At 39.3% G+C, this 25,251-nt stretch overlaps 1 protein-coding gene across 3 annotated transcripts in view; it reads right to left on the reverse strand.

Annotated features, from left to right (window-relative positions):
* Positions 1-25,251, reverse strand: part of LOC128662561 (complement C3) — a 568,605-nt gene that overhangs the window by 176,233 nt on the left and 367,121 nt on the right. For all 3 annotated transcript variants that reach the window (XM_053716362.1, XM_053716361.1, XM_053716360.1), the window contains 3 exons: positions 7,179-7,388; positions 5,210-5,276; positions 3,244-3,330 (listed from right to left, as the gene is read on the reverse strand). In XM_053716362.1, the coding sequence (XP_053572337.1) occupies positions 3,244-3,330; positions 5,210-5,276; positions 7,179-7,388 (364 nt within the window). The remainder of the gene's footprint in view (positions 1-3,243; positions 3,331-5,209; positions 5,277-7,178; positions 7,389-25,251) is intronic.

Below are 25,251 nucleotides of genomic sequence, written 5' to 3' on the forward strand. Positions count from 1 at the left end.
GAGAGAGTATCTGTGTATGTGTGTGTGTGTGTGAGAGAGAGAGAGTATCTGTGTGTGTGTGTGTGTGTGTGTGAGAGAGAGAGAGTGTGCATCTGTGTGTGTGTGTGAGAGAGAGAGTGTATCTGTGTGTGTGTGTGTGTGAGACAGAGAGTGTATCTGTGCGTGTGTGAAACAGAGAGTGCATCTGTGTGTGTGTGTGTGTATGTGTGTGTGTGTGTGAGAGAGAGAGAGAGTATATCTGTGTGTGTGTGTGTGTGAGAGAGAGAGAGAGAGAGAGAGAGAGAGAGAGAGAGAGAGAGAGAGAGAGAGAGAGAGAGAGAGAGAGAGAGAGAGAGAGAGAGAGAGTGTGTGTATCTGTGTGTGTGTATGACAGAGAGTGCATCTGTGTGTGTGTGTGTTTGTGTGTGTGTGTGAGAGAGAGAGAGAGAGAGAGAGAGAGAGAGTGTATCTGTGTGTGTGTGAGACAGAGAGTGTATCTGTGCATGTGTGTGTGTGTGAGAGAGAGATAGAGAGTGTATCTGTGTGTGTGTGAGAGAGATAGAGAGAGAGAGTGTATCTGTGTGTGTGTGAGACAGAGAGTGTATCTGTGCGTGTGTGAGAGAGTGTATCTGTGTGTGTGTGAGACAGAGAGTGTATCTGTGCGTGTGTGAGACAGAGAGTGTATCTGTGTGTGAGACAGAGAGTATATGTGTGCATGTGTGTGTGTGTGTGTGAGACAGAGAGTGTATCTGTGTGTGTGTGAGAGAGAGAGAGTGCATCTGTGTGTGTGTGTGAGAGAGAGAGAGTGCATCTGTGTGTGTGTGTGAGACAAAGAGTGCATCTGTGTGTGTGTGTGAGAGAGAGAGTGTATCTGTGTGTGTGTGAGACAGAGAGTGCATCTGTGTGTGTGTGAGACAGAGAGTGCATCTGTGTGTGTGTGTGAGAGTATATCTGTGTGTGTGTGAGACAGAGAGTGTATCTGTGCGTGTGTGAGACAGAGAGTGTATCTGTGCGTGTGTGAGACAGAGAGTGTATCTGTGCGTGTGTGAGACAGAGAGTGTATTTGTGTGTGTGTGAGAGAGAGAGAAATAGTGTGTATCTCTGTGTGTGTGAGAGAGAGAGAGTGTATCTGTGTGTGTGTGAGAGAGAGAGAGTGTATCTGTGTGTGTGTGAGAGAGAGAGTGTATATGTGCGTGTGTGTGAGAGAGAGAGTGTATATGTGCGTGTGTGAGACAGAGAGTGTATCTGTGTGTGTGTGAGACAGAGAGTGTAACTGTGTGTGTGTGAGAGAGAGAGAGTGTATCTGTGTGTGTGTGAGAGAGAGAGTGTATCTGTGTGTGTGTGAGAGAGAGAGAGTGTATCTGTGTGTGTGTGAGAGAGAGAGTGTATCTGTGTGTGTGTGAGAGAGAGAGAGAGAAATAGTGTGTATCTCTGTGTGTGTGAGAGAGAGAGAGTGTATCTGTGTGTGTGTGAGAGAGAGAGAGTGTATCTGTGTGTGTGTGAGAGAGAGAGTGTATATGTGCGTGTGTGTGAGAGAGAGAGTGTATATGTGCGTGTGTGAGACAGAGAGTGTATCTGTGTGTGTGTGAGACAGAGAGTGTAACTGTGTGTGTGTGAGAGAGAGAGAGTGTAACTGTGTGTGTGTGAGACAGAGAGTGTATATGTGCGTGTGTGAGACAGAGAGTGTATCTGTGTGTGTGTGAGACAGAGAGTGTAACTGTGTGTGTGTGAGAGAGAGAGAGTGTATCTGTGTGTGTGTTAGACAGAGAGTGCATCTGTGCGTGTGTGAGACAGTGTATTTGTGTGTATGTGTGAGAGAGAGAGAGAAATAGTGTGTATCTCTGTGTGTGAGACAGAGTGTTCCTGTGTGTATGCGAGAGACTGTGGGGTCTATTAATTAAACCCTGGGCGGACATGATTCGCTATAGTGAATCATGTCCACCCTGCATCGCTAGATGCCAAAAGCATACGCTGTCAGCATTTAACATTGCACAAGCATTTCACAAGAAATGCTTGTGCAATGCCGCCCCCTGCACATTCGCGTCCAATTGGCCGCTAGCAGGGGGTGGCAATCATCCCGATCGGATCAGATCAGGATGATTGCAGTCTGCCACCTAAAAGGTGGCGGACGAGTTAAGGAGCAGCAGTCTTATGACCACTGCTTCTTAACTTAGATTTAAGGAGGACCTGAAGCCTTGGGCAGAGCAAGCAGCATCTGCTGCTTGATAAATCTCCCCCTAGAGAATGTATGTGTGAGTGTGTGCGACAGAGAGTGTATGTGTGTGTTTGTGAGAGAGAGAGAGTATGTGTGTGTTTGTGAGAGAGAGAGAGAGAGAGAGAGAGAGAGAGAGAGAGAGAGAGAGAGAGACAGTGTATCTGTGTGTGTGTGAGAGACAGAGAGTGTGTCTGTAAGAGTGTATCTGTAAGAGTGTGTCTGTGTATGAGAGACAGAGAGTGTGTCTGTAAGAGTGTGTCTGTGTATGAGAGACAGAGAGTGTGTCTGTAAGAGTGTGTCTGTGTGTAAGAGACAGAGAAAGTGTCTGTAAGAGTGTGTCTGTAAGAGTGTGTCTGTGTGTAAGAGACAGAGAAAGTGTCTGTAAGAGTGTGTCTGTAAGAGTGTGTCTGTAGAGAAAGTGTCTGTAAGAGTGTGTCTGTAAGAGTGTGTCTGTGTGTAAGAGACAGAGAAAGTGTCTGTAAGAGAGTGTCTGTAAGAGTGTGTCTGTGTGTAAGAGACAGAGAAAGTGTCTGTAAGAGTGTGTCTGTGTGTAAGAGACAGAGAAAGTGTCTGTAAGAGTGTGTCTGTAAGAGTGTGTCTGTAAGTAGGAGAAAGTGCATGTTACTACTTTAAGAATATTTTCAAGTTTGACTACACTCAAAAATAGTGCGCACACATTTTAGTCACTTGGACAAAACAAAACAGGTTAAAATGTTTGTGTACACTGCTTAAATGAAAGGGTACATCCCTGCACTAGACCAATAGCAGAAGAAGCACCTGTGAATAGACCAAACTGATAGGGTAATAAGTGTGAGACCTATCCCAGAACAGAGAGAAAATAAAGAAAGCAGTGAGGTCAAAAGGAGAAAAGACTCAGAGCAAGAGGAGACGTACATGGGAGGAGAGCAGAGTGTTAGACCGTGAGAAGTGACAGTTATGAGACTGCACGCAGAACAGAGAGAGAAAACTATAGAACCAGACAGAGCAGAGAGCGTGCGTCAGACATTGCTACATTAGTAAGACTTTAGATTGTTATCCTGATTGGTCACCTTTGACAGTGATGATGGTGAGAATTTCCGACTGTGGCAAAATGTTCTCAGCATCTACAATTGGGATTCTTTCTTCCTGTACCCCATCTGTGCAATTTAAAGGACAGTTATTATTAGGCTCAGATTTAAAAACTTCACATATTTTTAAACTTGGTCAACTGAAATCCCTAAACTGTATAGCTGGGCAATGAACAAGTTTTTGTCAGATAGGTTAATCAGATCAAAATAACTATAATTATAATAAGTATATAAGTTCCTTGCATTGTCTGAGCTCTCCAATAGGGGTCACTGCAAGCAGAACTCCTTATAAAAGCAAAGTGGCTGAAACTGTGCATACAACAAAGTGCTATTACGCCATTATCAGAGACTTAACTTGAACACCAAATCGAAAAGAGTAAAACATCAGAAGCAACTTTCATCATTATGCAGCACGGACCAGCATGAGACCACCTAAGGAATCTTTTTGTCTACCCCCTAGAAACTATCACTTTAGGAAGCTCTCTGCTAAGTATTGGAATTGTTTTGGTTCTTGCTTACGTTCCTTGACTTCTAAATAGCGGGAATCTTTCTTTTTCTTTGAGTATGACCTTACATGAGTGTGCTTTATAATCTGATTGATTACTTGCCACTAAACTTACATACAGAGAGATAAGCAGTTTGCCAGGAACGAACTCAGTGGCTTGTTTTATAGCCCGTTTACCACCTGGGTGTAGTTTCCTTTAGCCCAATTGGGCTTTTCACAGAGGAGAATTTTCCTTGAGTGGATCAGTCTGATCCCGCCTAACAGCCCCAAAATACCAGGCAACTCTCCTCTGAACAAGGGAAATGGCAACCTGATACGATCGTTTCAGCCTCCTTTGGGTCTGGTCAGTGAGGTGCAGCCATATTCTGCACATTGGGCAAGGAGTCCACATCTGTTTTCTTCAATAAACCTTAGGGAGACTATCCCCAGGATACAATTGGGCTAAAAGAGGCAACTCGCAGGTGGTAACTGGGCAATAGAACAAGTCACTGAGCTCTTGTTCCTAGCAGATTGCTTCTCTTTCTTTTGCTGCCTGCCCTAAACCTTATTACTAAGACCTTGAGTTCTCTCGTCTGTCACTGTCAGGAACCTGGACTGGATGCTTCCCATGAACCTCGTTAATGTTAATATATGACCTCAAATCTGATATTATCTGGCGAGCTATGACTGCAGATTCAGGCAAAATATATATTGAATCTAGACAGACGGTTGGTCCCACATCCTTGTAATTATTCTGAAATCAGCTACTCTCTCAATTATTTGGGAAATAAATTCACCTGATTGTCCTAGAACCCAAACCTCTTTTAACTTAGCAAGATATGTAGTTATGATTTGATATGATTCAAAATAGGCATGTGCACGTCTGAAAATGTTGTTTCGTTTCGAATTGATTCTGTATTTTATTAATTTCATTTTGTTGCATTCGGATTCATTTGTTATATAGCACTCATTCATTTCGGATGCATTCGGAAGTTCGCATTCATTCATTATGTTATGTTACAAATGATTACACTGTTCTATCTCACTATATTTAATTATAATAAATATGGAAAGGCAAAGGAACTGTGATTAGTCCAGAGAGTCAGACTATCGCGTCATGGCCATTCGAATAAAACAAATGAATCCGAACGAATTTGGATGTTTTGTTACAAATTCATTCGGATTAGTTTAGTTTCATTACTAGGGTGATTCGGATACATCCGAATCTCAAAATCACCTGAATTTCATCCAAATTTGTATTCGGAACTAAAAGAATGGCACGTCTAATTCAAAATATGTAGCGTGTCTTTTTAAATAATGCCCTTGATGGAACATGGTATCCTATACCCTTGTTTATACTGAGTTATGATGAAAGGTTTGTAATACATTATTGACCTTACACAAAAATCCATAACATGCTCAAACGCCGACTAAAGTGTGAATCTCCAAAATAAGTGGATGTACCTTTTCCCTTCGTCTCTGGCTCCAGAGTAGCTGATTTTATATTTTGTATAACAAGGATTCCTGCTGGCTGGTAAAGAGGAAAAGAAATGTCAGATATGTAGTTCTAAACACTTCTATATGCATCACATATCTGATCCTTTAAATGAATATAGGAGTCAATAGTAAACTTTCATGATTCGGATACATTGTACAATGCTAAAAGAAAAATTCAACTTAAATCTGTCATCAAATGTACTTCTTGGTATCGTTTGGTGAAATTTAGTACTTTTCCATGATAGCATACAGAGGTAGGCTTAGGAGCGTGTGTAAGTAGATCAAACTTCTCAGCTTCCGGAACATTGTTCTAATCCGCACACCACAGGTACCTTAACAATACTCAACTTAAAGGGACACTGAACCCAAATTTTTTCTTTCGTGATTCTGATAGAGCATGCAATTTTAAGCAACTTTCTAATTTACTCCTATTATCAATTTTTCTTTGTTCTTGATATCTTTATTTGCATCTGAGTTATTTTTTTTTTTGGTTCAGCACTTGTTTATTGGTTGGTTAAATCAATCCACCAATCAGCAAGAACAAACCAGGTTGTTCACTAAAAATGGGCCGGCATCTAAACTTACATTCTTGCTTTTCAAATAAAGATACCAAGAGAATGAAGAAAAAAATGATAATAGGAGTAAATTAGAAAGTTGCTTAAAATTGCATGCTCTATCTGAATCACGAAAGAAAAAAATTTGGGTTCAGTGTCCCTTTAATATTACAAAGATAGCTGCATACTGTTCTCTCACTCCAGAGGTAGGTATGCCCTGAGTTATCCTATTTTCCCTCCCTCATACCCCACAAGAAACCACTGCAGTCTCGCTGGTGGCTACTGCTTCTGTTTAATCATTATCAAATGGTGATAAAAATCAAATAGAAAAGTTGATTTAATTCCAAACACGGTACAAGTCAAAAGACAGTGTAGATAACCCCAAAATCTCTGTTTTCTCTGACATGTTTAAGGCATAGTAATCGCTCAGAGACAGTAAAGAAAACCCTGAAAATATAGGATTTCTGGAGGACCACGCACATGAAGCCAATATAAAATGGTGTCCTATTTAAAAATAATGATATAATTAAAACTACAAATGCAGATCAGCCATACATCGGTCCTCTAGAACAGATTCACACATACAAATATATACAAATAGACAATTACTCATTCAAATATTTTTAAACAAGATTATAGTTACAAAATATATATATATTCTCTCTCTTTTGTTGCAGAACAAAGAATGCACAATCTTATGAATATTTCATAGAAAGTTTAAGACACAGGGAAGTCAGTATTAAACATGACTCAGATAGAACAGTTATAACAACTTGCCAATTTATTTACTTTCATTATGACATTTATTTCATTGCATCGGTCTCCTTTCTATGACAGCATACTGAGGTAGGCTCTGGAATGTGCACGTGTCTTAAGTACTATACGTATAACATTGTTACAAACTATATGCATAATATTGTATAAAACTGTCACAAACCCTGCCACCATATAGTGCTCAAGAAACGTGCACGCTCTTATGCCTACATCAATATGCTATCATGTGAAGGACCTAAGTATCAACAAAGGATACCAAGAGATAAAGTTAAATTTAATAATTGAAGTAAATATTATGTCAAACAAGTGCTGATTCAGCACAAAATAAGTATGTTTGTTTGACCATGGTTTTGTATTTCTGTTTGCTTTTTCATGATCATTAAGCAAAGTTTCATGCTCTATGGGAGTGCAGAAGCCCTGTATTGTAATTCTCAACAAAGGATACCAAGAGAACAGGTAAATGTGATCATTAAAGTAAAGAAAGTTTGGGGGGGGGGGGTTCGTACAAACTGTACAATTGTACAATCTAAATCATGAGAGTTTATTTCTGATATCCCTGTACCTTTTAATCATTGGAAATAAAACCAACCATATTTAATTTTACTTACCACAACGTTCAACCTCTTTCTGACAACATCTGCCATATATATTCCATAGACACCTGCCTTAACTTCCACGTCATGCAGACCCAATGTGAGTGGCACAAGGACGTACGGAACCGTCACAGAAGCGAATGGCTCCACAAGCACTTCCTGGTAGAACGTTTTATTCATGGACACAATGCAGAGGTCATCGTTGTGTGACAGCTCTAGTCGTACCTAAGGGTAATTTAATATCTTATCATTCCAAACTATCAAAGAATCGTACATATAAACTCACAGATTTCTGCCATTTGCCCTTAATGGGACCGTAAAGTCAAAATTAAACAAATAGATTGGATTTTAAACAGCTCTCTAATTTATTTCTATCATCTATTTTGCTTAGTTCACTTGGTATCCTCTATTAAAGCGACATTAAATGCTTTGAGATGGTAATATAAAATGATAAAATCATATATATCAAAAAACTGTACAATATACTTTCATTATTTATTTTGTCCCCTTTTCCTGTAATTCCATTCTGAAATTGTGAGTTTTTCAGTTGCTGTCAGAAATGGAAGTGCAGAACACTATTATATGCAACACAGCCATTGGCTGCACACTCTAGTGACCTATCTATAACTGTCCCTAATTGGCCACAGCAGAGAAAGGCCTCTACTTATGAAGCTGTCAACCTCAAATACGCTGGAATTCTCCAGCGTATTTGTGGCGAGGCTGATTCGCTGTAGTTATCAAGCCCTACAGCCCGGCAAAAGTAGAATTTAGTGATGTAAGCTACGATCCGCCGGACTCAGTCCGACACAGATCGATTCTTACATCACTCCAGATGTGCCAAACGCAAGTTCGGCACAATCTGACTACTTTTGGAAGTTATCAAATAACTAGCAGGTACGCTCAGCACTTTTCCGGCCCAGCGTACCTGATTTTCAATCCGCCGCCCTGGAGGTGGCGGATCCCATAGGAATCAATGGGAGTCTGACCATAGCGAAAGCTCATGTTCGCTGTTGCCCGATATCCCATTGATGGGAGATGTCTGCACCTAACACCCTAACATGTACCCCGAGTCTAAACACCCCTACTCTGCCCCCCCTACACCGCCTCCACCTGCATTAAACTTATTAACCCCTAAACCGCTGCTCCAGGACCCCGCCGCAACTATAATAAATATGTTACCCCCTAAACCGCCGCTCCCGGACCCCGCCGCAACTATAATAAATATGTTAACCCCTAAACTGCCGCTCCCGGACCCCGCGGCAACTATAATAAATATGTTAAACCCTAAACTGCTGCTCCCGGACCCCGCCGCCACCTACATAATACCTAATAACCCCTAATCTGCCCCCCTATACCGCTGCAACCGATATTAAATTTATTAACCCCTATCCTGCCCCCCCTATACTGCCGCCACCTATATTAAATTTATTAACCCCTATCCTGCCACCCCTATACCGCCGCCACCTATATTAAATTTATTAACCCCTATCCTGCCCCCCCTACACTGCCGCCACCTATATTAAACTTATTAACCCCTAAACCTAAGTCTAACCCTAACCCTAACACCCCCCTAACTTAAATATTATTTAAATAAATCTAAATAAAAATTACTCTTATTAACTAAATTATTCCTATTTAAAACTAAATACTTACCTGTAAAATAAACCCTAATATAGCTACAATATAACTAATAGTTACATTGTAGCTATTTTAGGATTTATTTTTATTTTACAGGCAACTTTAACTAGGTACAATAGTTATTAAATAGTTATTTACTATTTAATAACTACCTAGCTAAAATAATTACAAAATCACCAGTAAAATAAATCCTAACCTAAGTTACAATTAAACCTTACACTACACTATCATTAAATTAATTAAATAAATTACCTACAATTACCTACAATTAAATACAATTAAATAAACTAAACTATAGTAAAAAAAAAAAACACTAAATTACAGAAAATAAAAAAAGAATTACAAGAAGTTTAAACTAATTACACCTAATCTAAGCCCCCTAATAAAATAATAAAGCCCCCCAAAATAATAAAATGCCCTACCCTATCCTAAATTACAAAGTAATCAGCTCTTTTACCAGCCCTTAAAAGGGCTTTTTGCGGGGCATTGCCCCAAAGTAATCAGCTCTTTTACCTGTAAAAAAAATACAACCCCCCACATTAAAACCCACCACCCACATACCCCTACTCTAACCCACCCAAACCCCCCTTAAAAAACCTAAAACTAACCCCCTGAAGATCACCCTACCTTGAGTCGTCTTCACCCAACCGGGCCGAAATCTTCATCCAAGCGGGGCAGAAGAGGTCTTCCATCCGATAGAAGTCTTCATCCAAGTGGGCAGAAGAGGTCCTTCATCCAGTAGAAGTCTTCATCCAGGCGGCGTCTTCAATCTTCATCTATCCGGAGCGGAGCCATTTTCCAAGGAGCCGACACGGAGCCATCCTCTTCATCCAGAGTCTTCTTACACAATGTTCCAATCAGCCAATAGAATGCAAGCTTCAATCTGATTGGCTGATTGAATCAGCCAATCAGATTATTCCTACCTTAATTCCGATTAGCTGATAGAATCCTATCAGCCAATCGGAATTGAAGGGACGCCATCTTGGATAACATCACTTAAATGTACCGTCATTGTGTAAGAAGACTCCGAATGAAGAGGATGGCTTCGCGTCAGCTCCTTGGAAGATGGCTCCGCTCCGGATGGATGAAGATTGAAGACGCCGCCTGGATGAAGACTTCTACTGGATGAAGGACCTCTTCTGCCCACTTGGATGAAGACTTCTATCGGATGGAAGACCTCTTCTGCCCCGCTTGGATGAAGATTTCGGCCCGGTTGGGTGAAGACGACTCAAGGTAGGGTGATCTTCAGGGGGTTAGTTTTAGGTTTTTTAAGGGGGGTTTGGGTGGGTTAGAGTAGGGGTATGTGGGTGGTGGGTTTTAATGTTGGGGGGCTTGCATTTTTTTTTTACAGGTAAAAGAGCTGATTACTTTGGGGCAATGCCCCACAAAAAGCCCTTTTAAGGGCTGGTAAAAGAGCTGATTACTTTGTAATTTAGGATAGGGTAGGGAATTTTATTATTTTGGGGGCTTTAATATTTTATTAGGGGGCTTAGATTAGGTGTAATTAGTTTACACTTCTTGTAATTCTTTTTTTATTTTCTGTAATTTTGTGGGGTTTTTTGTACTATAGTTTAGTTTATTTAATTGTATTTAATTGTAGGTAATTCTAGTTAATTTATTTCATTAATTTAATGTATTTAATTGTAGGTAATTCTAGTTAATTTATTTCATTAATTTAATGATGATAGTGTTAGGTTTAATTGTAACTTAGGTTAGGATTTATTTTACAGGTAAATTTGTCTTTATTTTAACTAGGTAGCTATTAAATAGTTAATAACTATTTAATAACTATTGTACCTAGTTAAAATAAATACAAAGTTGCCTGTAAAATAAAAATAAATCCTAAAATAGCTACAATATAATTATTAGTTATATTGTAGCTATCTTAGGGTTTATTTTATAGGTAAGTATTTAGTTTTAAATAGGAATAATTTAGTTAAAACGAGTAATATTATTTAGATTTATTAAAATAATATTTAAGTTAGGGGGGTTAGGGTTAGTGTTAGACTTAGGTTTAGGGGTTAATAGGTATAATGTAGGTGGCGGCGGGGTCCGGGAGCGGAGGTTTAGGGGTTCATATATTTATTATAGTGGCGGCGGGATCTGGGAGCGGCGATTTAGGGGTTAATATATTTATTATAGTTGCGGCGGGGGCTCGGGAGCGGCAGTTTAGGGGTTAATAACTTTATTTAGATGCGGGGGGCTCCGGGGGCGACGGTATAGGGGGTAAAACAGTATAGTATAGTGTGGGTGCTTAGTGACAGGCTAGCAAGAAAGCTGTGAAGAAGCCGATGAGCAGTGAGATCGATGACTGTTAGTTAACAACAGTCCGCTGCTCATCGCTCCGTACTTGGTGCGCGGCTTCTTGACAGCTTTCTTGATAACTTTGGCAAATGTATTCAAGTCCGCGGCGGCGATGTGAGGCGAGCTTAGGCGAGCGTATTAGGGCCAGCGAATGCAGCAAAATACGGAGCTTCATAACTAGAGGCCAAAGTAACTTAAGTTACAACATGGCAGCTTGCATTGTTTTATAGACACTAAAACTTTACACTTATTTTGTCAATATTTAAACAGCTAATCAAACTTTAAAAAAATACATCAACATGTTATTCCTAGACGAATCTTTTCTTTGCATGCATCATTCTTTTTAGCATTAATTAAGGGCTAGGTTGAGTAGAGCGTAATATTACGCAAGCATGATATTTGCGCTCCACTCAGAAAGACCCGCGCACATCAATGTGTGCTGGTATTACAAGTAAGAGCGTGTTTCCTTAGGCTTCAATGGGAGCCTTGTTCTGATATTGATAGACACGGAAAACCACCTAAAACAGCGCAGGGGGGCAATTTGTGCAGCGTTGGACAGCAATAAATAAATATATATGTTTAGGAATATATACTTATATGTATGTGTTTAAATGTGTATATACACATATAGGGCCTTCGCTACATATGGGCAGCGGATCTGTTGATCCGCTGGCCCGTATGTATCATTACACACTCATTGCAGTGTGTAATGCTCGCCCCTTCGTTTGCGCAATCAATCGCGCGACTGAAGGGGCTGTCAATCAACGGGAGCAAGTGAGCTCTCTGTGATTTTCCTTCGCCACCTCAGAGGTGGCGTAGAGTGAAAGAAGCAGCGGTCTAATTACCGCTGTTTCTTATATTGCGTGAAGCAGGCTCTCATATGCAAACCTCCCCCGCAAGGGGTTTCGGAGCAGCTTTCCCTGCTTCGTACATGGAGCCCATAAACACATAAATATATGTATATAAGCATAAGCCTATATATTTATAGAGAAAACATAGTTTCCCATTGACCTCTATGTAAAGGCACTTTCAGTGAAGTTTTTTTCACCCCACATTCATTCACTTTAACCCCTTATAACTGCTTTGTGCAGTTTTTTTTTTATAAAAAAATAAAGATGTTCATATGTTTATTTAATGATACTCTACTGTCTTTACTCTACTTTATTTGGGGGGCAATTGGGGCAGCTTTTTTCCTTAACCAGCAAAGTGAAACCAAAAGCTTGCGGTAGTATTAACCATCCACTTGTAATGCTGGTTATTAAACGTGCACCCGTAAACTGGCAAATGTGTTCCTTTACGGCCGCACGTTAAGCTAGTGCTCCATTCATGATCTGGCCCTTAGTGTTTAATGTCCCTTTAAAGAGTAATCTTATGTGAGCTCAGGAGTGTGCACGTGTCTTTTGCCATCTGGCAGCAGTGTTTGCAACTATGTGTAACATTGCTATAAATATTGTTACCAACACTGTTGCCAGTTGGCTAAAGACACTTGCACGCTTCTGAGCTTGCCAAAGATAACACTTTAAAGGGACAGTCTACACCAGAATTGTTATTGTTTTAAAAGATAGATAATCCCTTTATTGCCCATTCCCCAGTTTTGCATAACCAACACAGTTATATTAATATACTTTTAACCTCTGTGATTATCTTGTATCTAAGCCTCTGCAAACTGCCCCTTTATTTCAGTTCTTTTGACAGACTTGCAGTTTAGCCAATTAGTGCCTGCTCCCAGATAACTTCACATGCACGAGCACAGTGTTATCTATACGAAACACGTGAACTAACACCCTCTAGTGGTGAAAAACTGTTAAAATGCATTCTGAAAAGAGATGGCCTTAAGGTCTAAGAAATTAGCATATGAACCTCCCTGGTTAAGCTTTCAACTAAGAATACCAAGAGAACAAAGAAATATTGGTGATAAAAGTTAATTGGAAAATTGTTTAAAATCACATGCTCTATCTGAATCATGAAAGTTTATTTTGGCCTAGACTGTCCCTTTAACAAAAGATACCAGGGGAACAACCAAAATTTATAATAGAAATTAATTGGAAAGTTATTTAAAATGATATTTTATATCCAGATCATGAATGTTTGTTTAGTTTAGACTTTCCTATCCCTTTAAGAATCATCTGTTTCCCTGCATTCATTTGGTTTAATCAGCTCTTTATCTGATAAATAGATCATAAAACAATGTCTGTTTAAATCTTTATAGATCAAATTGATCATAATATATTTACTATCTTTTGCTTATATTCTAGTTCAGCATATTATCTTAAACAGTATCCAAAATGTATCTTGAAACCTTAAACTCTCAAAATGTAACTCCCTATACAATGTTAAAACAATATATATATTCTTTTCTCATACATGTATATATATATTGTATAACGAAAATATAATTTTTTGATTGATTTTTCTTGGAAAATTGTGCTTATCCATTGCTCCCTAAGGTGACCAAACAAATTGCCTGAACTAGTTATATAGGATAAAGGGACATTCTGGTAAAAATGTAAAGGCACATACATTAATTACATCTTTAAATAAAAACATATTTACAATATACATTTATTGCAAAAACGCTTCTAGTAAAAGTGATCAGTGTTTTAGTGCTAATAATGGTCTCTGCATGTGCATGTGAAGCATAGCTAGATATTCTCTGTGCACCAGCATTTTAAATACTGCAGCTACTCAGAGCGCCAGTGGGCAATGTATCATGTCAGAAATTAAATTGAGTCATTAAAAGATGGTACAAGCATCTTAGGCTATCTGAGCAATTGCTGTGTTTAAAATGCTGGTGGACGGTGCTTGAGAAAGCCGCATAGAACTCGCCCAGCGGCGAAACACGTGTTGCGTAATTGCACTGTTTGTTTACAGCTCCAGTTAGGCCGTCCCTACAGTGGTTGTGTGAATGGCTATGACTAACTGGCTTTACTTTTACTTCATACCTACATACCTTGCTTTGCCTTTACTTCATACTTGCATACCTTGCCTTTACTTTATACCTGCATACCTTGCCTTTACTTTATACCTGCATACCTTGCTTTGCCTTTACTTCATACCTGCATACCTTGCTTTGCCTTTACTTTATACCTGCATACCTTGCTTTGCCTTTACTTTATACCTGCATACCTTGCTTTGCCTTTACTTCATACCTGCATACCTTGCTTTGCCTTTACTTCATACCTGCATACCTTGCTTTGCCTTTACTTTATACCTGCATACCTTGCCTTTACTTTATACCTGCATACCTTGCTTTGCCTTTACTTTATACCTGCATACCTTGCTTTGCCTTTACTTTATACCTGCATACCTTGCTTTGCCTTTACTTCATACCTGCATACCTTGCTTTGCCTTTACTTTATACCTGCATACCTTGCTTTGCCTTTACTTTATACCTGCACACCTTGCTTTGCCTTTACTTCATACCTGCATACCTTGCTTTGCCTTTACTTCATACCTGCATACCTTGCTTTGCCTTTACTTCATACCTGCATACCTTGCTTTGCCTTTACTTTATTCCTGCATACCTTGCTTTGCCTTTACTTTATACCTGCATACCTTGCTTTGCCTTTACTTCATACCTGCATACCTTGCTTTGCCTTTACTTTATACCTGCATGCCTTGCTTTGCCTTTACTTCATACCTGCATACCTTGCTTTGCCTTTACTTTATACCTGCATACCTTGCTTTGCCTTTACTTTATACCTGCATACCTTGCCTTTACTTTATACCTGCATACCTTGCTTTGCCTTTACTTTATACCTGCATACCTTGCTTTGCCTTTACTTTATACCTGCATACCTTGCTTTGCCTTTACTTTATACCTGCATACCTTGCTTTGCCTTGCTGCAACTTTACCACAACTTTTCCTCCTCGTTTTGCATGAACTGTTCCTGATAACCATTGCTGACATTGCCCTAATGCTGCTGTTGTGCTAATGACGGAACTTTCATATTGATAAAGGGTCAGAGTGTGACTTTGATTAACATCCCTAAGATTGATGCTGGATTTGGGACAACTACCTGTAACATACGGACTTTACAATTAATGATGCCCTTTCAGCCTCTATAGGGGATTAATTATATAGTATCCAATGACCATTGGTTGTTTTGTAATTGTATATGTTTAGTACTCATATTTACCATTTGAGCAATTGGCACTTTTTATGACATATGTGTCGATTTTCTGTATACATGAGTTATAATGTATATTCCCATTAAAATCAATTCTATTTAATATATGATATACGTTTATAGATATCATTGGGGGAAGGGATCCTGTCACCTGGGGATTTGCCTTCATTTGCTCACGTAGCTTTCTTGCTTTATTTATTCACTATCTTTTCTATAGGTATATGTGTAAGTGCCGGCTAGGACATACTTTTCTCCTTTAGCTTTTTGTGTGTGTATATATATATATATATATATATATATATATATATATATATATATATATATATATATATAGTTTCCAGTATTCACTCCATGTGAGTAAAATAATGCTGCACTCACCGGTCTTAGTAGAAAATGTTTCTTTATTGTACACAAATGACAATGTTCATAGCACAAATACCCCCAGACGTTTCCAGTGTTCTTCACATAGGGGAATATTTTCTAAGTATTTTTAAATACATACACACACATACATACTGTATACATACTGTGTGTGTGTGTGTATATATATATATATATATTTAGATTTAGATTCAAAATAAGGTGCACTCCATCAATCACAGTCCAATTGCCGTGGTGCTGCATACACAATACATATAGTTTCCAGTATTCACTCCATGTGAATAAAATAATGCTGCACTCACCGGTCTTAGTAGAAAATGTTTCTTTATTGTACACAAACAGTGGCGTCACTAGGGTTGGTGTCACCCGGTGCGGTAAGTCATGGTGTCACCCCCCCCAGAAAGCAGACACACACAAAAACACAGGCAAACACACATACAAACACTCAGACACATTTAAAAACACACTCAGATGCACACACAAAAACACTGAGACACACAAAAACTCAGACACACACATACAAAATATGTAAACTGCACTGCATTAATTATGAAGCTCATGCCCAGAGCTGCTCCCTGGCTCAGCAGAACATCAAATGAAAGATAAACAGAGCACTCTAAAATAAATCACTGAAGAAAAGGTTTAGGCGCGCAAACTATGAAAATTCTGCTCTCTGACACTGTTCCAAGTCTGTCAGTGCACAGCCCTGGGCCGCATGTCACTGAGCAGTGAGCACAGATAGGCAGGCAGGTTTAGGCTAGCAGCGCAACTTTGCAAGCCCCACGGCACACCCACAACATTCATAGTGAAATTGGGCAGGGGAGGAGCAAAGTACAAACAAGCAAAAGCAGCCGGGAAAACTATTTGTTGAAATTGCAGCACTGGCTCAAGGGGCAAAAAAATGGTGTGTCTACAACTTCCCCAGTACCACTAATGTTCACAAATGCCAGCCTCTAATAAAATAATCTATGCATCTCAACATTGTATTTCTTTGAATTTCAATAAAATGTAAAAAAAAAAAATTTCTTTTTTTGGTGTCACCCCCTGGAGGGTGTCACCCAGGTGCTGCCCGCACCCCCCGCACCCCCCTAGTGACGCCACTGTACACAAATGACAATGTTCATAGCACAAATACCCCCAGACGTTTCGGTGCGCCTCCGGCACCTTTCTCAATGGGTCTGCTTCCAATCCTCCAACAAACAATCTAACTACCGCCACCCTTATCCCTTTATTTAAACCCCTAAACGTGCTCTTCATTTCCGGTATTGCCAGACCAATGCGGGTATGTTACGTCACTACCGCCGACCAGGATGAGCAAGGGGAACTGCCGCATGGCTAATTCACATATCCCCACCTCCTGTGATGTATGAACACATCATCACAGCGGCGTAAAGTAGTGGAAACATATCGCCGCAAAAGTGCTGGTAATCACTGATACCAGCAGTGTCAAATCAAACCTAATAAATAGTGAAAAAATAAAATATAAAAAACGGCTAAACTTAGCACTAACTCAGCTATGTTACTGGAAGAGCATGTGTTAATATCCATGATGATATCTTCATCACATATTTTATATTAATGTTACATTAATCAACAATTGGGGTAAATATAGTCCCCAGATACATTCAATAAAATATGATGAAGCAGAGAAAGGCTTTGGTTTGCTCAGTGGAAATTGACAAACTTATTATCTGCTAACCAGATATCAATACTGGTGAATAATAATAGTCAAAAAAACACATACCCCCCTTCTTCCTGTCTCTCAAGGTATGGTAGATATAACTGATTGACAACACACTCACACCAGAGTCCTTGGTCCCATATATAGTGAAACCCTCTAGGAGAGAAAAAATGTCCATATGATAGAAAAAATAATAATGATATATATCCAGAAATAGACCTAGACAGTCCAATCATAGCCTGATCCAGTTAGATAAACACATTATAATCTAGTTGGGCATTTAATCCTCTAGGTGTGACCGTGTCCAAGCGGTATATCCAGGATGCTTCAACGTGTAATAGCCTAGTATGCCTATCTCCACCCCTCTTCATAGGTGGTACATTGTCAATGACCATTGTTCTTAAGCTTGCAGCCGTGTGTACTGCCTGCATAAAGTGTCTGGCGACAGGTTGATCCGATTCCTTCTTTTCAATCGCTGTTCTTATTGCATGGCGATGGTTGGCCATCCTCTCTCGGAACGTAGTAGAGGTGTTTCCGACATACACCAAAGAACATGGGCATGTCAGGATATATATCACAAAGCTGCTGGTGCAGGTCAATCTGTGATAGATTTTGTTTTTCTTCCCCGTGCGTGGGTGATGAAATATAGATCCAGTGAGCATGCTGTTGCATGTAGTACAATCCACGCATTTGAAACAACCAGGTTTTCTAGTGATATACATCCAAGTGCCTTTTTGATAGCAATGTGTAGGGTCATTATGGACCAGAATGTCCTTCAAGGTGGAAGATTTCTTATAAACCAACCGTGGCGGTTTTTTTGTAGTGAAGGGGAGAGACTTGTCTGTCTTCACTATCTCCCAATTTTCTCGCACTGATTTCTCTAGTACTTGATGTAGGGGGGTAAATATGGTAATCAGGTTGATTTCCTTGTTTTTTGTCTTCTCCATTTTTGTCTTATGGAGGAGTGCACCTTGATCCAGTTGGGCCAATCTCAGTGAAGAATTCTCTATGTCACTCGGTCTATATCCTCTCTCTTTCAGTTTTTCTTTCATTACTTTTTCTTGAAGGACCCTGGTCTCAGAGAGTGTGTTATTCCGGGCGACTCGCATGAGTTGAGATTTAATCACGCCTTTCTTTTGGTGTGTTGGATGAAAACTTGTGGATAATAAGAGGGAATTTCTGTCAGTGGGTTTTGTATATAATGATGTGCTGAATCTAGTAAGCCCATCTGCCCTATATTTAGAAATCTTTAAGTCCAGGAAAGAAATGGTCTCGCTATTAACCTCATATTTAAATCGGATTGGAGATTCCAACCTATTAAGTTTCCCTACCAACTCCTGTAAGGATTCAACTGTGCCCCTCCATACCAGGAGCACGTCATCTATATAGCGGCCATACAACTTAATCTCAGGGATCGAGATAGTTTTCATTATGAAAGTCTCATACCATAGCATGTATAGGTTGGCATATGCGGAAGCCATACTGGAACCCATAGCAGTCCCCGCTATTTGTAAAAAATAATCTTTCTCAAATCTAAAGAAAATTTTCTCTAGGCAAAAAGTTAATAATTCTAGCAAGAACTCTATGGGTGGTCCCGCATATGCCAACGAGAGACTTAACATGGTTTTGACAGCCTGTACACCCCCAACATGGGGGATAACGGTGTACAGGCTGTCAACATCCATTGTCACAAGAAGATCATCATCCTCTAACCAGTCTATGTCAAGAAGTTTTTTAATTAATGACGGCGAGTCTAATATGAAAGAAAAAGATTCTTTCACTACTGGCTGTAGGTGATGATCAATAAATTCTGCCACTTTAGAACATAATGAGTCCCTGGCCGACACGATAGGTCTGCCAGGTGGATTTGTCAAAGTTTTATGAATTTTGGGGAGCAGGTATAATACCGGTACTATTGGAAAAGGAATATTCATAAAGTCACATTCATTTTCGGTTATCATACCTGCCTCAACCCCACATTTTAATATATGATCAAGTGATTTCTTGAAAGCAGTTGTAGGATTGCCCCTCAACTTAAGGTAGGTATTAGCATTCAATAGTTGTCTATACGCCTCTTGGTGATAATCAGAGTAGTTTTGGATTACTATTGATCCACCCTTGTCCGCCGCATGTATGATGATGCTATTGTCAGACTTTAGATATGTTAAGGCTATTTTTTCCTCTTTGGTGAGATTTGATGCATAACCCTTAAGTTCTGACTGTTCAATAGCATTAGTCACCATTCTTGTGAAACTTTTTATAGAGGGATTGTGGTTTGCTGGATCAAATTTACTTGGGGCTTTAAATTTGCTGACAATGGTCTGTTCTTTGTCCTTAAAAAAATCCCTGATCCGTAATTGCCTCTGCAATTTATACATGTCAATATTTAATTGAAATTGATCAATCTTGGGCGTAGGAGCAAAGGACAGACCCTTGTTCAGCAAACTCCTTTCACTGTCACTTAAGGGACGATCACTTAAATTGTAAACTATGTCTATTTCTTTTTCTGGGGCTTTTTCCTTGTACCCTCCCCTTCTGACGGCTCTCCTGCCTCGTTTCTTTTTGGTAGGGGTAAAGGGGGGTTTGTTGGCTGACCTCGTAGTAATCCCCCCTAAAGGGAGTTCCATATTACTTGTACCACTTGGTGTGACGATCTCTCCTTGTGAGGACTCAGCCCCACTACTATCAACAGTGTCAAGATTACGTTTGGCTTTTATCTGTCTCCTACGTCTAAATTGGAAGTTTGATTCATCCCTACCATACAGCCATCTGTAGATTGTTTTCTCTCGATAGTCGGTTTCAACAGCTATTAATTTATTATTTTTAAAAGATAATAACTCATTCCGGTACTTATTTACTTGTGTCTCTAATTTTTTAATCCAGTTCTCACTGGTGTCATTGATCAATACCCGATAACTCTGCTGTTTAAGGTCACTGATCTCCACTTTAATCAGGTTATACAATCTGTTTGATTCTTCAACAACTAATAGGATAAGGTCATATGAACACTTATTTTAGATAGAGCACCATTTCTAGCAAAACTCTGGTTTGGACCTCCCTATAGTTGGTATATTCTTAATCCTGAAACCCCTTGGTATACATTTATTCTTATGATAGTTAGAAAGATAGACACAATGTAAGTGATGGTCAATTTTCCTTTTTTGTAAATTAAGTAATTTGTGATAAATTTCCAAAGGCACATCACCTCTCAACTCTTTGTTCACAGAGTCCTCTGCTGGATTGAAAAAATTACCCTGTGAAGAACTAGCTGTCTCCATTTTGGCAATTTAAATCAACAATAAACAAATGATATTAACAACTGATTTTGACAATTAAAAAAGGAGGTTGTAGGACACATCCAGTAACTTAAAAACAATACAGTCCATCCCAATAGACCGAAAAAACAGAGCTTGTAAGGAGAAAAAATTGAAGGTAAAGATTCAATGTAGTAGATCAAAACAATTTGGCAAACAACAATCAATGTAAAACAATTTGTTGATTTTTCAGGGTGCCAACCTTCACATACATATTTAGATTCAAAAAAAGGTGCACTCCATCAATCACAGTCCAATTGCCGTGGTGCTGCATACACAATACATATACATAGTAACATAGTAACATAGTAGATAAGGTTGAAAAAAAGACTGAAGTCCATCGAGTTCAACCTATACAAATCTAAAATACTTACACAAAGCTCCAGTTAAGCTTAAATAACCCCATTAAAATGTGACCCATTTAATACTAGCAATCATATCCATGAATTTTGTTTGTATACAGAAACTTATCCAGACTATTTTTAAATGTATCTATGGTATTGGCATTCACTACCTCCTTTGGTAATGAGTTCCACAATTTTATTGCTCTCACAGTGAAAAAACGTTTCCGTTGCAGGAGATTAAATCTCCTTTCCTCCAACCTTAAATTATGACCTCTTGTCAGAAACAATTTTCTTGGAATAAACAGAGCTTCTGCCATCTCTGTATATGGGCCTTGAATATATTTATATAAAGTAATCATGTCACCTCTCAAGCGCCTTTTTTCTAAAGAAAACAGACCCAGTTTGGCTAGCCTCTCCTCATAGGTTAATTTCTCCAATCCCCTTATTAGCTTTGTGGCCCTTCTCTGAACTTTTTCTAGTTCTGCAATATCTTTTTTAGCAATTGGTCCCCAGAACTGCACTCCAAACTCAAGGTGAGGTCTTACCAGGGCTTTATATAATGACAGAATTATGCTTTCCTCCCTTGAATCAATACCTCTTTTAATACATGCTAGTATCTTATTAGCCTTTGAAGCCGCTGCCCTGCATTGTGCACCCATCTTTAGCTTGTTATCTATTACTACTCCCAAATCCCTTTCCTCCTGTGTTTGGCTAAGTCTTGTCCCATTTAAAAAATACGTAGCCTGCTTATTTTTACTTCCAAAATGTAGAACCTTGCATTTTTCCGTATTAAATCTCATTTTCCATTCACTTGCCCATAGTTCTAATTTTAGCAAATCCCTTTGTAAAGACAGTTCGTCCTGCTCTGACCTTATGACTTTACTTAACTTAGTATCATCTGCAAAAATAGAGATGTCGCTATTTAATCCTTGCTCCAAGTCATTTATAAAAATATTAAAAAGAACAGGGCCCAGTACTGATCCCTGGGGGACGCCACTGATTACCTTTGTCCAATCTGAGTATGATCCATTTACTACTACTCGTTGCTCCCTATCTTTTATCCAGTTATTTATCCATGAGCTAACATTTTCAGCTATTCCCAGTCCCTTAATTTTGTGCATTAATCTCTCATGTGGCACTGTATCAAATGCCTTTGCAAAATCTAAGTATATCACATCCACTGATTCCCCTTTATCTATATTTTGACTTACTTCCTCGTAGAATCTAATTAGATTAGTTTGACATGATCTATTTCTCCTAAAGCCATGCTGATTAGAACTCATAATCTTGTTTACACGAATATGCTCATCAATATAATCCCTTATAATCCCTTCAAATATCTTCCCCACTATTGATGTCAGACTAACTGGTGAACATATAGTTTCCAGTATTCACTCCATGTGAGTAAAATAATGCTGCACTCACCGGTCTTAGTAGAAAATGTTTCTTTATTGTACACAAATGACAATGTTCATAGCACAAATACCCCCAGACGTTTCGGTGCGCCTCCGGCACCTTTCTCAATGGGTCTGCTTCCAATCCTCCAACAAACAATCTAACTACCCGCCACCCTTATCCCTCTATTTAAACCCCTAAACGTGCTCTTCATTTCCAGTATTGCCAGACCAATGCGGGTATGTTACGTCACTACCGCCGACCAGGAAGAGCGAGGGGAACTGCCGCATGGCTAATTTACATATCCCCACCTCCTGTGATGTATGAACACATCATCACAGCGGCGTAAAGTAGTGGAAACATAGCGCCGCAAAAGTGCTGGTAATCACTGATACCAGCAGTGTCAAATCAAACCTAATAAATAGTGAAAAAATAAAATATAAAAAACGGCTAAACTTAGCACTAACTCAGCTATGTTATTGGAAGAGCATGTGTTAATATCCATGATGATATCTTCATCACATATTTTATATTAATGTTACATTAATCAACAATTGGGGTAAATACAGTCCCCAGATACATTCAATAAAATATGATGAAGCAGAGAAAGGCTTTAGTTTGCTCAGTGGAAATTGACAAACTTATTATCTGCTAACCAGATATCAATACTGGTGAATAATAATAGTCAAAAAAACACAAACCCCCCTTCTTCCTGTCTCTCAAGGTATGGTAGATATAACTGATTGACAACACACTCACACCAGAGTCCTTGGTCCCATGTATAGTGAAACCCTCTAGGAGAGAAAAAGTGGTACAAGTAATATGGAACTCCCTTTAGGGGGGATTACTACGAGGTCAGCCAACAAACCCCCTTTACCCCTACCAAAAAGAAACGAGGCAGGAGAGCCGTCAGAAGGGGAGGGTACAAGGAAAAAGCCCCAGAAAAAGAAATAGACATAGTTTACAATTTAAGTGATCGTCCCTTAAGTGAGAGTGAAAGGAGTTTGCTGAACAAGGGTCTGTCCTTTGCTCCTATGCCCAAGATTGATAAATTTCAATTAAATATTGACATGTATAAATTGAAGAGGCAATTACGGATCAGGGATTTTTTTAAGGACAAAGAACAGACCATTGTCAGCAAATTTAAAGCCCCAAGTAAATTTGATCTAGCAAACCACAATCCCTCTATAAAAAGTTTCACAAGAATGGTGACTAATGCTATTGAACAGTCAGAACTTAAGGGTTATGCATCAAATCTCACCAAAGAGGAAAAAATAGCCTTAAAAAATCTAAAGTCTGACAATAGCATCATCATACATGCGGCAGACAAGGGTGGATCAATAGTAATCCAAAACTACTCTGATTATCACCAAGAGGCGTATAGACAACTATTGAATGCTAATACCTACCTTAAGTTGAGGGGCAATCCTACAACTGCTTTCAAGAAATCACTTGATCATATATTAAAATGTGGGGTTGAGGCAGGTATAATAACCGAAAATGAATGTGACTTTATGAATATTCCTTTTCCAATAGTACCGGTATTATACCTGCTCCCCAAAATTTATAAAACTTTGACAAATCCACCTGGCAGACCTATCGTGTCACCAGGGACTCATTATGTTCTAAAGTGGCAGAATTTATTGATCATCACCTACAGCCAGTAGTGAAAGAATCTTTTTCTTTCATATTAGACTCGCCGTCATTAATTAAAAAACTTCTTGACATAGACTGGTTAGAGGATGATGATCTTCTTGTGACAATGGATGTTGACAGCCTGTACACCGTTATCCCCCATGTTGGGGGTGTACAGGCTGTCAAAACCATGTTAAGTCTCTCGTTGGCATATGCGGGACCACCCATAGAGTTCTTGCTAGAATTATTAACTTTTTGCCTAGAGAAAATTTTCTTTAGATTTGAGAAAGATTATTTTTTACAAATAGCGGGGATTGCTATGGGTTCCAGTATGGCTCCCGCATATGCCAACCTATACATGCTATGGTATGAGACTTTCATAATAAAAACTCTCGATCCCTGAGATTAAGTTGTATGGCCGCTATATAGATGACGTGCTCCTGGTATGGAGGGGCACAGTTGAATCCTTACAGGAGTGGGTAGGGAAACTTAATAGGTTGGAATCTCCAATCCGATTTAAATATGAGGTTAATAGCCAGACCATTTCTTTCCTGGACTTAAAGATTTCTAAATATAGGGCAGATGGGCTTACTAGATTCAGCACATCATTATATACAAAACCCACTGACAGAAATTCCCTCTTATTATCCACAAGTTTTCATCCAACATACCAAAAGAAAAGCGTGATTAAATCTCAACTCATGCGAGTCGCCCGGAATAACACACTCACTGAGACCAGGGTCCTTCAAGAAAAAGTCATGAAAGAAAAACTGAAAGAGAGAGGATATAGACCGAGTGACATAGAGAATTCTTCACTGAGATTGGCCCAACTGGATCAAGGTGCACTCCTCCATAAGACAAAAATGGAGAAGACAAACGACAAGGAAATCAACCTGATTACCACATTTACCCCCTACATCAAGTACTAGAGAAATCAGTGCGAGAAAATTGGGAGATAGTGAAGACAGACAAGTCTCTCCCCTTCACTACAACAAAACCGCCACGGTTGGTTTATAAGAAATCTTCTACCTTGAAGGACATTCTGGTCCATAATGACCCTACACATTGTTATCAAAAAGGCACTTGGATGGATACCACTAGAAAACCTGGTTGTTTCAAATGCGTGGATTGTACTACATGCAACAGCATGCTCACTGGATCTATATTTCATCACCCACGCACGGGGAAGAAATACAAAATCTATCACAGATTGACCTGCACCAGCAGCTTTGTGATATATATCCTGACATGCCCATGTTCTTTGGT

This window comes from Bombina bombina, chromosome 6, assembly GCF_027579735.1.
Source record: "Bombina bombina isolate aBomBom1 chromosome 6, aBomBom1.pri, whole genome shotgun sequence".
NCBI classification, from domain to species: domain Eukaryota; kingdom Metazoa; phylum Chordata; class Amphibia; order Anura; family Bombinatoridae; genus Bombina; species Bombina bombina.